The sequence below is a fragment of the Rhineura floridana genome, chromosome 5, assembly GCF_030035675.1.
Source record: "Rhineura floridana isolate rRhiFlo1 chromosome 5, rRhiFlo1.hap2, whole genome shotgun sequence".
Lineage (NCBI taxonomy): Eukaryota > Metazoa > Chordata > Lepidosauria > Squamata > Rhineuridae > Rhineura > Rhineura floridana.
This window is the reverse complement of record NC_084484.1, coordinates 143,982,345-143,997,255: the sequence shown is the minus strand read 5'-3', so window position 1 is coordinate 143,997,255 and position 14,911 is coordinate 143,982,345. Positions and strand designations below refer to the sequence as shown.

At 41.7% G+C, this 14,911-nt stretch overlaps 1 protein-coding gene across 1 annotated transcript in view; it reads right to left on the bottom strand.

Moving 5' to 3' along the window:
- Positions 1 to 14,911, bottom strand: part of GAP43 (growth associated protein 43) — a 93,779-nt gene that overhangs the window by 40,205 nt on the left and 38,663 nt on the right. Inside the window, exon 2 of the mRNA XM_061629548.1 lies at positions 5,412 to 6,024. Coding sequence (XP_061485532.1) covers positions 5,412 to 6,024 — 613 coding nt within the window. The remainder of the gene's footprint in view (positions 1 to 5,411; positions 6,025 to 14,911) is intronic.

Sequence of the window (14,911 nt, the reverse complement as noted above, 5' to 3'; positions counted from 1 at the left end):
AGGCGAAGAAAGCTCTTTCAAACCTTATTGAAGTACTAAGGAGTAAAAGTACACTCACATTTTTAAAAAAACATAAAATGTATTTTGCCAGCTTTATACATGCAATTTAACTTTCCTGAGCACAAAGGCATACTTTATCCTTCAGATAGCTATGAAATTTTTGTGATGGTTGTCACATGATACCTGGCCTATTCAGACCAGGTGACACACACAAATTATCTTTTTATTGCTTAAGAGGAATAGTTTGTGTAAATGTAATAGCTTGGCAGGGGCTTTGAGAACAATCATATCTTCAGGTTAAGTTGGATTCCTGCACGGAGCAGGGGGTTGGACTTGATTAACTTGTAGGCCCCTTCCAACTCTACTATTCTATGATTGTATACCCAGCAGGAAGGATAGGGTCACCTCCTAATCTGGCAGAGGACATCACAATGCCATTGTAAAACTCTTTATGCACACATACAGAACACCATGCACTGATAGGACATGGCCTTTGGCAGAGTTCTTACACTGAAGGCATACCACTAGCGCAGTGGGCAAAAAGTGTGAGGTGGGAAGGTAGGAGGCTAGCTGGAATCCTATGCTCACTCAAGGTTTGATCCCACCCTTTGAGTTGGCATAAGTTATGTGTGCAAACAAGGGGGCTTGGAGGCTCATAGGTGGGCAGGTTGAAGGTCAACAGACCTCTCCCCATTGCACTTTTGGTGACATAATCAGTAGCACAGCGGTGTCTGATTTGGCTTGCAATGGAGCTCAGGATAAACTGAGCTATTTGCTGAACTTTATAACAATTTAGTTTTACAAGCTCATGTGAGTGGGTGTGTGGGAGTTTGTGTGGGTGTGTGTTCCAACACTAGGAAATACAACCCCTAGAAATTCAATCCCTAGAAGAGTGGGAGGCTGGTCTTCCCATCCAATACCAGTTTTAACAAAGCTTTTTTTTGGGGGGGGGTAAAAGATGGATGCATGTCCACATCTACAAGAAGTCTTTTAAAAAAATGTGCAATTGCATGTTTCATTCTCACTGTAATGGATGCTGTACAAGAGGCATTCCTGTTCAGTTGTGCCAAATAATAATAAATAAAATTATTGTTACTGGAGGTACTGAATTATCTTGATTATTGCTGTTACTTGATGCACCAGACAATTCCTACATACTGTCTGATTTCAGATGACATAATGGTTCCCTAAACCCAGGACAAACAAAGGGAAGGGTATGTCTACTGTCAATGTCACCCATGAGATCATGTCCTTGAATTAGAATTTTGAGGCAATAACTAGTAAAATTTATTCCAGATGAACACTACTGCAAAAATATAAGATGACCTGCACTTCCTTTTTTGTAGTAGCAGGAGCCAAGTGTGCTTGGAAATTAGCCAGCCAATGATAGTGGCTGGTAGCCAACTGGATTTATTTATTTGTTGGCAGCCTTCCACTACCAATTACAATGCCAGCTTTTGCTCACTGAAACAATAATACTGACGATTTTTAAAGCAAGTGTCAGGGTTCTATGAAGTCTGGGGAAATTCCTACGAAAGCTCAGTTCTACCTTTCACACTCCAAGCCAGTTGTCTATTCTGGGAAATGCTGCTGAGTCTTTATTTGCCCCTTCTAGACAGTAATGCACAATGGATTCCATAAAGCACCCTCACGCCAATAAGGGGGGGGGGAGGAAAAGAACTACTTTATGGGAAGTGGATTAAAGAATGGAGTCAGACTCTGGAGGAGATTAGATGGAGCAAGCCTAGAACTTTCATTCTCTCTAAAGATGTCAAGACCTTCAAAAAGAAGTGCTCAAAAGTAAGAATTCCCTGTCCAAATGTCCACATGCATTTGGAGGTGAGCAAGATGTTTGCAAGTCAAGTGGGGCCCGGCTCACCTTTTAATTGCAATCACCCTCCACTACATCTGCCACCCTCCCCATTCCCCTGTTCCTCCAAGCTTTACTTGGGCCACAAACCTTACCTGTGGTGGAGACAGAATTCTTTTCTAGTGAGGAAGATACCAGGACTGGCAGGAAATGATACTCTTCACATCAATTTTCCCCAATGAGAAAGCCATCCAAATGTCAATTTCTATCCTAGCAGAAAGTTCCAGTCTTGTAGTCCCAGTCCTGTCTTTGTCCTCAGCTGGAAAGGTGGTGGCTCAGGTGGTGGCCTTGTATGGGCTCACATGGAGTACATGCAAAACACGAATGAGGCACATGTGAAAGGTTGAGCACCTTTCAGTTTGTGCAGGGATGCTCATGCATCCTGATGTATCTCAAACATATCCCTCTTTCGCCATGCCCAACAAATTAGCTTTTAGCCAAAAGATTATTCAGTTATCAGAAATGGGGAAAGAAGTTGGGTGCAGAAAGAAAAGACAGAGTCATGGGAGACACTGACAGATGTTGCCCATGTAAAAAAACATCTTTGTCAACATCTATCCTTCTCAAAGAAGGGATTGGAGCTAAGCTTCATGGAATGGCTATACAAGGCTGTATAGTGCAGGGAAGGAGAGTTCCAGTGGGTCTACCTTAGTGTGAATTATACTAATATTCAAGAGCCAGCAGGGGAGAACTGCTAGTCTTCAGACTGCAGCCACTGCAACTTAACTAGACTTCCCATTCCAGAATTTCCAGTATATGAAGCAAAGCTGTTGAGAATTAGAAAAGCTCTCCAGAGTGTGTGGCTGAGCCTGAAGGGTTGGGAGATCACAATTCTATGAAACATTGGACCATGTTCGTTTAGAACCAGCTCAGCTTAATTCTGAGCAAAAAGAAAAAAATAAGTTTTCCACTAATAGCTCAATAAATGTCCCACTACTATCCAACAGTTTGTTTTAATCAACCCTACCATGTTTTGTATTGGCTTTGCAATGGTTTTGCTACCATTAACCAAGTGAGGGGGAAGCCCTCAGACTTTATTTCATTTATTTAATGCAAAGTATACATATACTTGTCAAATTCATGGTCTAGTTTTACTAAGAGCATGATCTCCAGACTGGCATGTGAACTGTGCAAAGAGCCTGTGATTCAAGTAGATTTTAAAATCCTAATGGAGCTGTGGGAATTCCTCCTGAAATACCTGCAGATGTTTTGCCTTCCCAGGACCCTCCAAATTCACCTCCGTTTCTATTAAATCATTATTTGATTGATTGATTTCTTCACTATCAAGTCCTAGGAGGGGTTACATCAGTTAAAATCAATAAGTTTATATATCATAAAAACAAGTAAAACCATTTCAAGCAAAAGCAGCACAGGAAAGTTTAACTCAAACAGAAGAGATGGTTCCCACAAAAATACCTTGATTGTCAACTGCCAGGGTAAAAAGGTGTGTCTTCAGCACACAAGTCAAGCTGTATAACCAAGATGCTAGATACACCTCCGCGGGGAGGGAGTCAGGGGCTGCTAAAAAGAAAGGCCATTCCCAGGCTGCCATTGCCTGCACTCCTGAGGGTGGCAGAACTACTAAGAGAGCACCCTCTGCTGATCCTACCCAAGAGAAGCTGTAGGGACGGAGGCAGCCTTTCAGATATTTGGGGCCTAAGATGCTGAATATTTTGTGTGAATCAGTTCAAGCCAACAATGCAGACATATTACTGAGCTGGTGAATCAAAGTTTCTATTTTTTTTGTTGGTTTTTTTTTTTTTTTACTTTTTTCATGTTATCTTTCTACCAAAAAAACTTCGCTGGAGAAGTTCAGTGACAACTTTAGACCCAACTCACATACACCTTCAGACCCCCTGGCCACCCCATAGTGAATTACATTGGTGCGATCTCAACATGATGTATACATGCATTGCACTTTCATAATACAATCATAACTGACACATGGCATATCAGAGCTTCCATGCTTGCCTCGCATATGATGCCACGATAATTACTACAAGACAAACCTTTTTCTGCCTGTTTGCCGATTCAGAAAATGACAGAAATGGAATCATAGAAGCATAAGAGTTGGAAGGGGCCATTGAGTCCAACCCCCTGCTCAATGCAGGAATTCAAATTAAAGCATTTAAATATTTAAATCAGAAATCAGTAGAGGGTTGTACAATGTTTGCAATACTGAAGATGAGCCATCTACATCCAGGATCTCTTCGCAGAACGTATTCCACAGCCCATTTGCTCTAGCACAATTCCACAGTGATTCATCGGACTATACTGGAGCAAATGGGCTTTGCAGCCTGTTTCAACATGCCTATTGATTACAAATGCCCCTAAGCACCATCTTCACATCCTTTCCCCCACTCTTTTCTTCTGCCTGTGCATACCAAAAAAATTCCAGTTTCTGCTCAAAACAAATTAGTTTTGGCAGCCAGAATTGTGAAGTTTATTATACACACAACCTACATGTCCTTGCTTATTCAGTTCATCCCACTCAAAGACACTGCTTTCTCATGAGATTTACAGATCTATTTGGCAGGAACTGTGATTCAGAGTAATCTCTGGCCCATCTCCAATGAAGTCATTTGGAATTAAGCCATAGCAAAACATGACCCAAGGAGAATGGATAGGTTGCAGTTCGGCTGCTCTTCCCACCTGATGCTCCATATCTTTTTCTATTTGTTTATTGCTGTTTGGAGGATAAGGCTATCAGTGGCTACTAGTTACGAGGGCTGTGTACCACCTCCGGTATTAAAAGTGGCATGCCTCTGGATCACAGTTGCTAAGAATCACAAGTGGGAAGAGTGCTGTTGCACTCAGGTCCTACTTACGCACTTCCCACAGGCATCTCAATATCTACAGTGAGACCAGGATGCTTGTCTAGGAGGGCATCTGGCCTGATCTAGCAAGGCTCTTCTTATGTTCTCGTGTTTCCCCAAATCAGTGGGACAATAGGTATTTAAAAATGAAGATGTGTCTGGCCAGAAGCTTATTGGTTTTACATCAGCTTGACTGTCATGCCATCCTCACCTCCACCGAGACAGTAGTTTGGTGCTGAGAATTCTTTTAGAGATATATTTATTCCCTCACTTCATAGAGTGAAGGAAATCACTAGCAGTTTAAGTCTTGGGGGTAGATCCTACCACCAACCCCCAAAACTTCCAGCCTGGACACTTGAAAAGTCTCTCTCTCTCAACTGTATTCAACATACATCTCTCTCAGTGTTTGAAAACAAAGTTTATTTTCCATATGGGTGAATCCTTTTTATGAAGTTTACAGGGGAAAGATGTAAAGAAAAGTCCCTTGTCAATAACATCACTGCCCAAGGGCTGCCAACTGGGCCCTGCTATTGTGGAGCAGTATTACCCAGGACAGCCAATCCATTCCCAGCTTTCACTTTGGATAGATGGCTGGTGCCTCTAAAGCTACTCCCAAAATTAGCTGCTGGTGGGTTAATCATAATGCTAACCCCATTTCCCAGCTCCCTCCTCACCACTCCGACTCCGCTCTAAGACAGGTTTCCTCCCTGCCATTATTAGCATACCTGTCTTCTCTTCAGTTTGGCTACTCTCTGCCGTGTCTGTTTGGGGCTGCGCTGTTGCCTTGGCAGTAGCATCCTCTGCAGCAGTGGGGGTAACGGCAGTAATGACAGTGGCAGGCACATCGGCTTGTTTAGGTTCCTCCTTGACTTGGGCTTCATCAGCCTTCAAGGATGGCGAATTATCAGTGGAAGCTTTAGCTGCACTTTCTGTTTCAGTGGCAGCAGGAGCGGGCTTTTCCTCCGACGGGGGAGCAGGAGTAGTGGCCTTTGGGGCAGGTTGTTCTGAACCACTGTCAGCTGTGCCCTCCCCCTGCTTCTCATCGGCTGGGGTGCTTCCCCCTTTGATGCCATCTGCCAGCAGAGCATTCTCGGAAGGAGCAGCTTCCGTAATAGCAGCTTTGACATCCGCCAGGCCATTGGCAAGGACTTCCTCCTTCTTCTCGCCAGCTTCAACATCAGTAGTTTGGGCATCTCCCTTCTTCTCCCCCTTGAGCTTTTTCCTTGTTATGTGTCCACGGAAGCTAGCCTGAATTTTGGTGGCTGCCTTATGAGCTTTATCTTCTGGTTTGATGCCATCTTGTTCAATCTTTTGGTCAATGTCATCATTTTTTTCAACCTTCAGGGGCAGGGAGAAAAGAGAGGGGAGCCCATTAATTAGAAATCTCTTGAGCAAACACATCCAGTGAAATCAAGTCATGGTATTTGGGCAAGCATGTTGCAGAAGACACATGAGCATAATAAGCATAGAACAGTTACACCAGCCTTTGATGTTCATATTTTTTCAACCTTAAATTCAGTTCTCCACATTTCTGCAGCAATTTGCAATTTTTTAAAAAAGAAAATCCTACTGAAAATTCTTCAGCATTTTAGTAAACATATTTTTGCATGCAGTTTTGACTAAGGTACATATTTTTGCAAGCAATTTCTCCTAACATGGTGGATTTCTGTATATTACTTTCACTGATATATTCATTTTATGCACACTTTACCCTAATATATGCATACTCATAAACATCATTTAGTTGAAGACCTACATCACAAAATTCAGATAAATGAATTTCAAAGGATGGTTGTGTTTCAGTTCCCATATTTTTTTTGGAAAGTGTGAATCTGATAAGTTTGGCTTTAAATGCAAACTGAATCTAATTTCTCCCCCATCCCTAATCTTAACATTATCATACAGTGAGTCAAGCAGATCTAAATCATATGTTAGGGGTTCTCTAGGTATGATGAGGTGAAATTTTCTCTATTTATTTCATCTTTATACTTGAAAAATGAAATCAGTGTGGGGTAGTAGTTAGAGTGTTGGACTGGGACCCGGGAGACAAGGTTTGAATCTTCGCTTGACCATGAAGCTCACTGGGTTACCTTGGGCCAGCCACTGCCTCTCAGCCTAATCTACCCTTGCAGGTTGATTGTGGGGATTAAATGAGGGAGAGAACCATGCATACCACCTTGAGCTCCTTGCTGAAAAGGTGGGATATAAATGCAATAAATAAATAAAATAATAAATTAAATATTTCATGGGATTGAAAACAGCTCTAGTAAGGGATTGTGGTCAGTAACATCTCCATCCCTATAGCTTACACTACAGCAGTGGCAAGGAACCAGATGTTGTTGGACTCCCAACTCCCTGCCAGCATGGCCAATAGCCAGGGATGACAGGAGTGGTAGTCAAGCAATATCTGGAGAGCCACAGGTTCTCCAACTCTGATTTAAAGGGTCTCTCACTCGTATCAAGCGGCAGTCTCCCATACACGATTGCTTGGGAGTAAGTCCTATTGAATTCAATGAGACTTACTTCACAAGAGTAAGATCCAACTGCATGACACAATAGTGTATCAAACCCACCCACCCCCAGATTTCTTTGCATTATCACTTGTGATGGCTGCAGAAATTTCTAGTTTCTTTTGACATCTTATTTGTTAACTTTGAAAGTATTGTTCATAAGATAATTTTACTTTCTTCTCCACAAAACTCAGCTGAGGCTCCAGTTGTAGATCTTCATGTACATTCTGACCTCCTTCTTTCTAATGGTTTGAAGTTTGCAAATGTTTGCTATCCCTTTGAATACACAGAACCCATGGTTACTTTTCACTGATAGTTTAAATCCTTTCGTCTTCTTTTTTTTAATAACTTTTTATTGATTTTCATTTTACAGACAACAATAAATAAAAAATATACCAACGGCTGAGGAGACAGAGGTTAGGATTGTTTAAACCCTTTCTTGTTTATTTACTGGAACCCCAGTTCCAAGTATTTTTATTAATCCAGTTGTATAAAAGTGACCAGCAGGGATAAATTGTTTGTTGCTAAAACGAAAACTTTCTGGGGAGAATACCCTAGACATCTACGCTAATTATGTTCACTCAAACAAATTCACCGTAGCCTTGTGTAAAGTAGGAGTGCTATTAGATGGGTGCTATTATCACTGGAGGTTCAAGTGGCCTCAGTGGCATAGATCACTTTCCAACAGCTTCCAATCTCATTTAGATTTTTGAAATGTGCTGTTCAACAGTAAGAACAAAATACAGCAGCGAGATTAACTAGACCCAAACACATGGAACACATATTGGCAGAAACTTTACATTTGTTTCTCGTTCATTTCCAGGAACAATTCAAAACGTTGATTCTGACCTACAGAACCGTAAACAGCTTGGCAGTAGGTTATTTGAAGGACCACCTGTTCTCACATGAACCTTCACATGAAGTCCCACCACCATAGGAACAAAGGAAGCTGCCTTATACCAAGTCAGACCATTAGTCCATCTAGCTCAGAACTGGCTGGCAACAACTCTCCAGGGCTTTAGACAGGTTTCTTTCCCAGCCCTAACTGGAGATACCAGAGACTGAATCTGGGACCTTCTGCACTCAAAACATGTGCTCTTCCACTGAGCTACATCTCTTCTGATATAAGGTGGGTGATAACAGGACACAGGGCCTTTTCTCTTGCACCCCCCCATCTCTTAAGTGTCTGAGGAGGTGTAGTGTTAATGGTTTATCTTGTTTTTTTGCTCTGCTGTGTCTTGTTTTATTGATATTTTTTATGAAATGAAATGAATCTTTATTGCTCAGAGCCATAGGCTACCACAATTAAACATGTAAAAGGAAAATACAAAATACATATTAAAATACAAGTCGTATTTCAACAAAACGCAGTTCAACAACATACAATAAAAGAACAATACAGTTCAAATAAAATTTCCTCTCCCGAGCAAAGGATACCCTGATCCATGTCTTAGTGTGACAATGGACTTTATTTGTTTGAATTAAAAATGTATTTTGCTTAATTGCCTTGTTTGGTTAAAGTAAAAAGTGCTAGGCCTGTTTGGAATTGTAGCACAGTAAACTGACAATCAACTTGCTTGTGTGATAATTTGCTGACAGTTAACTTACTTGTGAGTGTGTAAAGAGAAATGCTAAGTTGCTGACATGCATTATCATTGTTTAAAGCTGCATTTGCACAATAGATAGCTGTGTTTGCAAAAATAAGGTCCCAGGCTTTTAGTTGCAATGTCCACCTGTACTGTAGAAAAGTATCAAATATTGTTGCAACATTCAAGGTGGAATAGTGTGAAAAACAAGTTCCATATATGGATATGGAAGCGAGGGGACGTTACCAGAAGAAGATGGGCAGGGATTAAAGTGATGTAATTATGATGATATTGATGCATGCATAATTAGTAAAACAAAGTTGATAAAAGACTTGGTTGTGCCTAGCTGAGTCAGAATTAGCTTGCTACTTCTCCATGTGCACGTGTTAGAAATAAATATACTCCATCCTCCATCTTGTTTCGTTCGTTCTTGAGCTCTATTGAGTGAGTATTTTGAAGCGAACCCAAGCCACTAGACCTCAAAAAGGGGCTAGGGCGTTTTGTTTATAACATTAGTGTATTTTTATGACTCATTATGTTACATTGTGATTTGATTATTTTTTGCAAGCAGCCACTGTGAGAGCATTGCTGAAGAGTCGCCTATAAATATTCTAGAAAAATAAATAAAATTACCTGAACATATTTATCCTGAAACACTATCCTTTTGACAATAAGGAGTGTATTTATTAGATAGTTTCCTTTAGATTTTGATTAAACTGGTCTTACCTACAGTACACACTGACAGCATCTATCTAGTGCAGAATATAAACCATCTTCAAGCACTACATTGATTTACATGTTTCCAAGGCAGGTCTTAAAACAGTGGATAATGCATGTTCTGGCTTTTAACGCATGAGCAAATGTCATATTTTACTTAAGTCTCGTTTTGATGTACATATTGCTTCTCTTTGTAATTCACCAGCCCTTGAGTATGGCATACTGATGAGAGGATGCCTTCCTCGTAATATTGCAGTAAAGTAATTAGCAAAGAACTAGAGAAAAAGCAAAGGCAAATTTTGAATGTGCTGGGCAGTGCAGGGCATAGTTCAGTGGTAGAGCACATGCACAAGCTTCACATTCAGTAATCAGCATCTTCAGTGAAAAGGACCAGATAGCAGGTGATAGGAAAGGTCTCTAAGATCCCAACGAACGTCTGCTAGGGATGGAGGAGAAATTCTATTCATTTTACATTTAAAGCCAAATCAATCAAATTCACACTTTCTGAAACAATATGAGAACCGAAACAAAGACAATGCTGTTCTCCAACCAGTGTTTAGAAAAATGCTTACATTAGATAAAAGTGTGTATAAAAATGAATGTATTAGTGAATATAAGATACAAAAATCCATCATATTAGGAGAAACTGCTTTCAAAATGTGTACATTAGTCAAACTGCATGCAAAAGTGTATTAGGAGAAATTTGCACTAAAATGCTAAAGAATTTTCAAGAAAACTGGATTTAGGATTAAATGAAATTGACAGATCCTTCATCCCTGATACCCATCAGAATAGACAATACTGGGCTAGATGGACAAATAGACTGACCTCATACAAGGCCATTTCCAGAGGAGCAGTAGGGCTGTGTTGCATCAAAAACAAGAGTCTTGTGGAATCTTAATGGCTAACCACAAGAGTGGCTGTATACTATAGCCAGCGTGGATTTTTCACATTCTACAATGTTAAATTGAAAATACCCCCCATGCCATTCTAATGCTTCCCATAAGCTCACTTCAAAACAAAACCTTACAAAACGTAATAGTCTGAACTCAGAAACATTTGCTTAACAACCCTTTACGTTTTCATGGCAATACACAAAACAGTCAGAGACTTGAGAATTCAACGTGTAAAATAAGAGGGGGGAAATCCAGACCCCGTTGGACTTTTTTCTGTCTGTGGTCCCATAATTTCTTGAAATTAATTAAAATTTAGCCATGTTCACAGAGTACCTGTAATCCTATTACTGACCTTGCTCCATACTCTCACCTTCGTCTTCTGCAGTTTAAAAGTTAAAAAAAATGTCTGGCTGATTTTTAATTAATTTAAGAAATTTAGCATTGAACTGAATGATAATGTTGGGCATGCTCAGTAAGAACCAACTGTCAGTGTTCTAAAAGCCAGACTCACAGCTGTTTGGATGGCTAATCAGGTGGCCACACCCATGCCAAACATTTATTTCACTTCAGACAGTCATGGCTTTCACCAAAGAATCCTAGGAAGTGTAGTTTGTGAAAGGTGCTGAGAGTTGTTAGGAGGCTCTTATTTCCCTGACACAGTTCCAGTGGTCAGACTGATTTAACAGCCAGCCCCTCTTCTGGGGATTGTAGCTGTGTAAGGGGAATAGGACATCTCCTAGCAATTCTCAGCACCCTTCACAAACTACACTTCCCAGTTTTCTGTGGGGGAGGCCATGACTGTCTAAAATGAAATAAAGGTCTAGCATGGATATGGCCAGTGACAGCTTTGGTTTAAATTTGGGTAGGAGACTACATGTGCCTGCTGTAGAATAAAAAGGTGGGGGAAATCCTGAAAAAGAATGATACTGTACACAATGTTTTCCTTTTGGAAAGGAAAGGGGCTTTTCCTCTGCCCAGTGCCCACCCACCAAATCTCCTCCCCTCCCCTCCCATTCCCCACCTTCCCTCCCCCTACCCTTCCTCCCTTTCTCTCCTTCCCCCTCCCCCCTCCCTGCCCCTCCCCCAGGTCAGTTTCACCTTTCCTAAGCATGATTGTACAGGTGTAAATCCCACTGAACTCAAAAAGCATGCAAATGATCAAACCTGCATTTCTCCTCCCCTCTCCCTCCTCCCTGCTCCCATCCCCCTCCTCTCCTCTTCCATTTCTCCTCCCCTTGCCCTTCCTCTGCCTCCCCTCCCCCTCCCCACGGTCAGTTTCACCTATCCTAAGCCTGATTACACTGGAGTAAATCCCAGTGCACTAAATAAGCATGCAAATGATCTATCAATTCTCAGCAAACTTGCACAGGATCCCATTTCTTACCTCCTGGATTAAAAAGCAGAGAAATTCACTAATAGGCAAAAAAAAAACACCACCTTGCGGTTTAAGAATGGACCTGTTGATATTTCTATCAAACTTTAAAAAGCAGGGAAATTGGGCAGCTATAGTGAATGCACCAGGGGAGCAGGAGACCTGAACTCCTCTCTGAGATATTGTACTGCCCTACAAATTTGTTAAAATGCAAACACAATTTCGATTCGTCTTTCACAGTCCAATCCACTTTCTGTGTAGCTTGGAAGAATTTGGTGTGCCTCTATAGGTACATTCTTAAAACGCAAGGGTTTTTTGCCTTTTAGTGAATAACAATAACAGTAGGATGCTCTGCTGATCTGCATGGTGCTGACTTGCCTATCCTCTACCTCTGATGCTACCACACAACTTCCACAAGTGAAGGCGGTGGCAGGATGGAGGTCCTTTTCCCCTCACCCATCGCTCAGCTGATGGCAGTCAATTCCTACCCTCCACATCTCCTCACCAGACAATACTGAAGATAACAATTGGGGTGACTATCTCTTCCCTCTATCTGAATAATGTATGATCCTGTGAAAAAGAGAAGAGAGAGAGATCAATCAAGAGACAGAGGATCCATCTCACCAGGGGAAAATGCACTGCCTTCAAGTCGATCCTGACTTCTGGCGACCCTATGAATAGGGTTTTCATGGTAAGCGGTATTCAGAGAGGGTTTACCATTGCCTTCCTCTGAGGCTGAGAGGCAGTGACTGGCCCAAGGTCACCCAGTCAGCTTCATGGCTGTGTGGGGATTCCAACCCTGGTCTCCCAGGTTGTAGTCCAACACCTTAACCACTACACCACACTGGCTGTCTTGGAACAAGCAATATATTTTTCTTCCTTTGCTGAGAAGTTTGAGAAACCTTTCCTGCCCACTTCACCATGCCCTGCTAGCATCAATCTAACAGGAAGAACCTGTTGCTACGGTTTGACTGGAGAAAGGTTAAGCTGGTGAGTGCCTGCAGATTATTAGGGAGAAAGGATGGCTAAGACAAGACTATTAGTGACCCATGAGTGTTGGCTTTTCTGGGCCTCAAAAATTTTTCCCAAGTGGTCTCCCCAGTGACCTTCCTGGTCCATTGGAGCTCTACAGAATGGCTATTGCTATCTCAATACCTTATGCACTAGTAATTGAGGGAAAGCTGGTTCAGCATCGTTATGAACATGGATCACTTCTGGTCAACCTGTTTACTGAACATCATCATGATGTTTGTGCAGAGATTATAAGACTTCCCATCTGTCTATTGTTATCCCACATTTCCCCATAACTTTCCTTACAGCAAAAAGTCTGTTTTGGGTTGGTTTTAAAAGTGGGTTTGTTGAGTCAGAGGGCTTTAGTCCACTTTAACTAAATTTGCCAGTATGCAAATGAATCCCTCCCACAAAATAGTGGCAGTCTGGAAGCGTCCACACAATAGCAATTCACCTGAAATGTGGAACAAAATGTATTGTGCAGGTGGTATGTATATGTTGCCTGGCTAGCAGAGCAGAGGATCTCTATAAAAATCTTAAGTCACACTTCCAAAATAGCAAGCTGACTTTAAAGATAAATATTTCATATGAAGCTTTTCAAAACAAAATTTTAATTTCTAAACCTTGAAGATTATTTTATATTTTAGGAGCTTGAAGTGTTAAAAAAACCATGCACACAGTGATCCTAAATATAAGAAGCCAGAGGAACCTTACCCCATTCCAAACTCCTTTCAGAAGTGGGGTGATGGCTGGCTAAGCCAACCCAATCGTGATAGAGGGACAACAAGCCTTTAAAATAGTTTGACATAGAGCACCTTTTTTGCCAGCGTAAATTCTGCTAGGTTGCCAAACTATGTGACTGAGCTGAAAGAGGTGTGGAATAGCTGTAAGTGTCTCCTTGCCCACTCCTGCTCCCAGAACACCCCTTTTTGGAGACTTACACAAGCGTACATTCCACTGGCTTAAGTTCCACCAGTTTAGCCCCAGCGAAGCCAGCATAACTCAGGCTCAGCAGGGTTGAGGAAGTTACACTGGCATAGCCCTGGCTCAGCTGTGACAAGGAGCTCAGCTGGGACAGCCCAAGATTCACCTATTCAAAACTCGCTCATCGCGATGGATCTTGGGTTTGGATTGCTCTGCAAGATGGCAAGATCTGTAATTTCATAAATCCCTTATTGGTGGCCGAGATTATATCACTATTGATATAATTTCTTTCAGACAAAACCCCCCCACACAGCCTCATTTCATCTCTGTTTTACCGTAAGAAGGCACAGGGCACTGGAGCATTGCATCTCTGCTGCTGGTGGTTAATTCGGGTTAAGAAGGCAGCAATGTGTTTTAGCAACAGGGTGTACCAGAGGGAGAGGCAGACATCCAAAGCCATCCTCCCCCACTGACTCCATGGCAGGTAGCATGTCAACAACAAAGATGTCTGGCTGGCATCATTCCTCCCACAAATGTGATGAAGCCTTCCATCTCCTCTACTAGAAGAGTAAGCAGATACAGCAGAAGTACACTGACAGATTAGGTGCTCTTTTTCCAGCCTCACAAAAGTGAAACAATTCACTTCCTCTGTATGGCCACGTTCAACCATTCATTCTATCTGGAGAATCTACATTCAGTTGCATGGATCCAACCTTTTGGTTTTATGGAGCTTAGAGTGACTTTTGCGGGGTGGGGGGAGATGATATGAAATGGATTAGACAAAGAATGTGGAGGTGTCAATCACCTTGGGAAGAGCATTGATCATAAATGATAGGCTTCATGATCCCGTAAAGAAAGTTTTAAGAAGGCAGAATAGCAAGCATCAGACCTTTGGGGAGAAAAATCTTAGGGAGCAAAGTCCCTTGGAGGGCTGAAATAAATGGAAAGGATAGGACATTTATAAGAACCAGTTTGGACCTTGAAAGAGAAGTGTGTTTTTTGTAGGCATTTCTGATGAAATACCCAAAGCCAACATTCAGAGGGCCTGAGGTCTCTAGCCCAATCAGCCATGGAACTAGACAGCAGTAGATTAAGTAGATTGTAAGCAAATTCAGCCTCTTTTGTGAGTCCCTTTCAGACTCCAATTCAATGCAGATTCCTAGGTTAAGATGAACAATAAGGCAGGACCATGGATCAATGGCAGAGCAT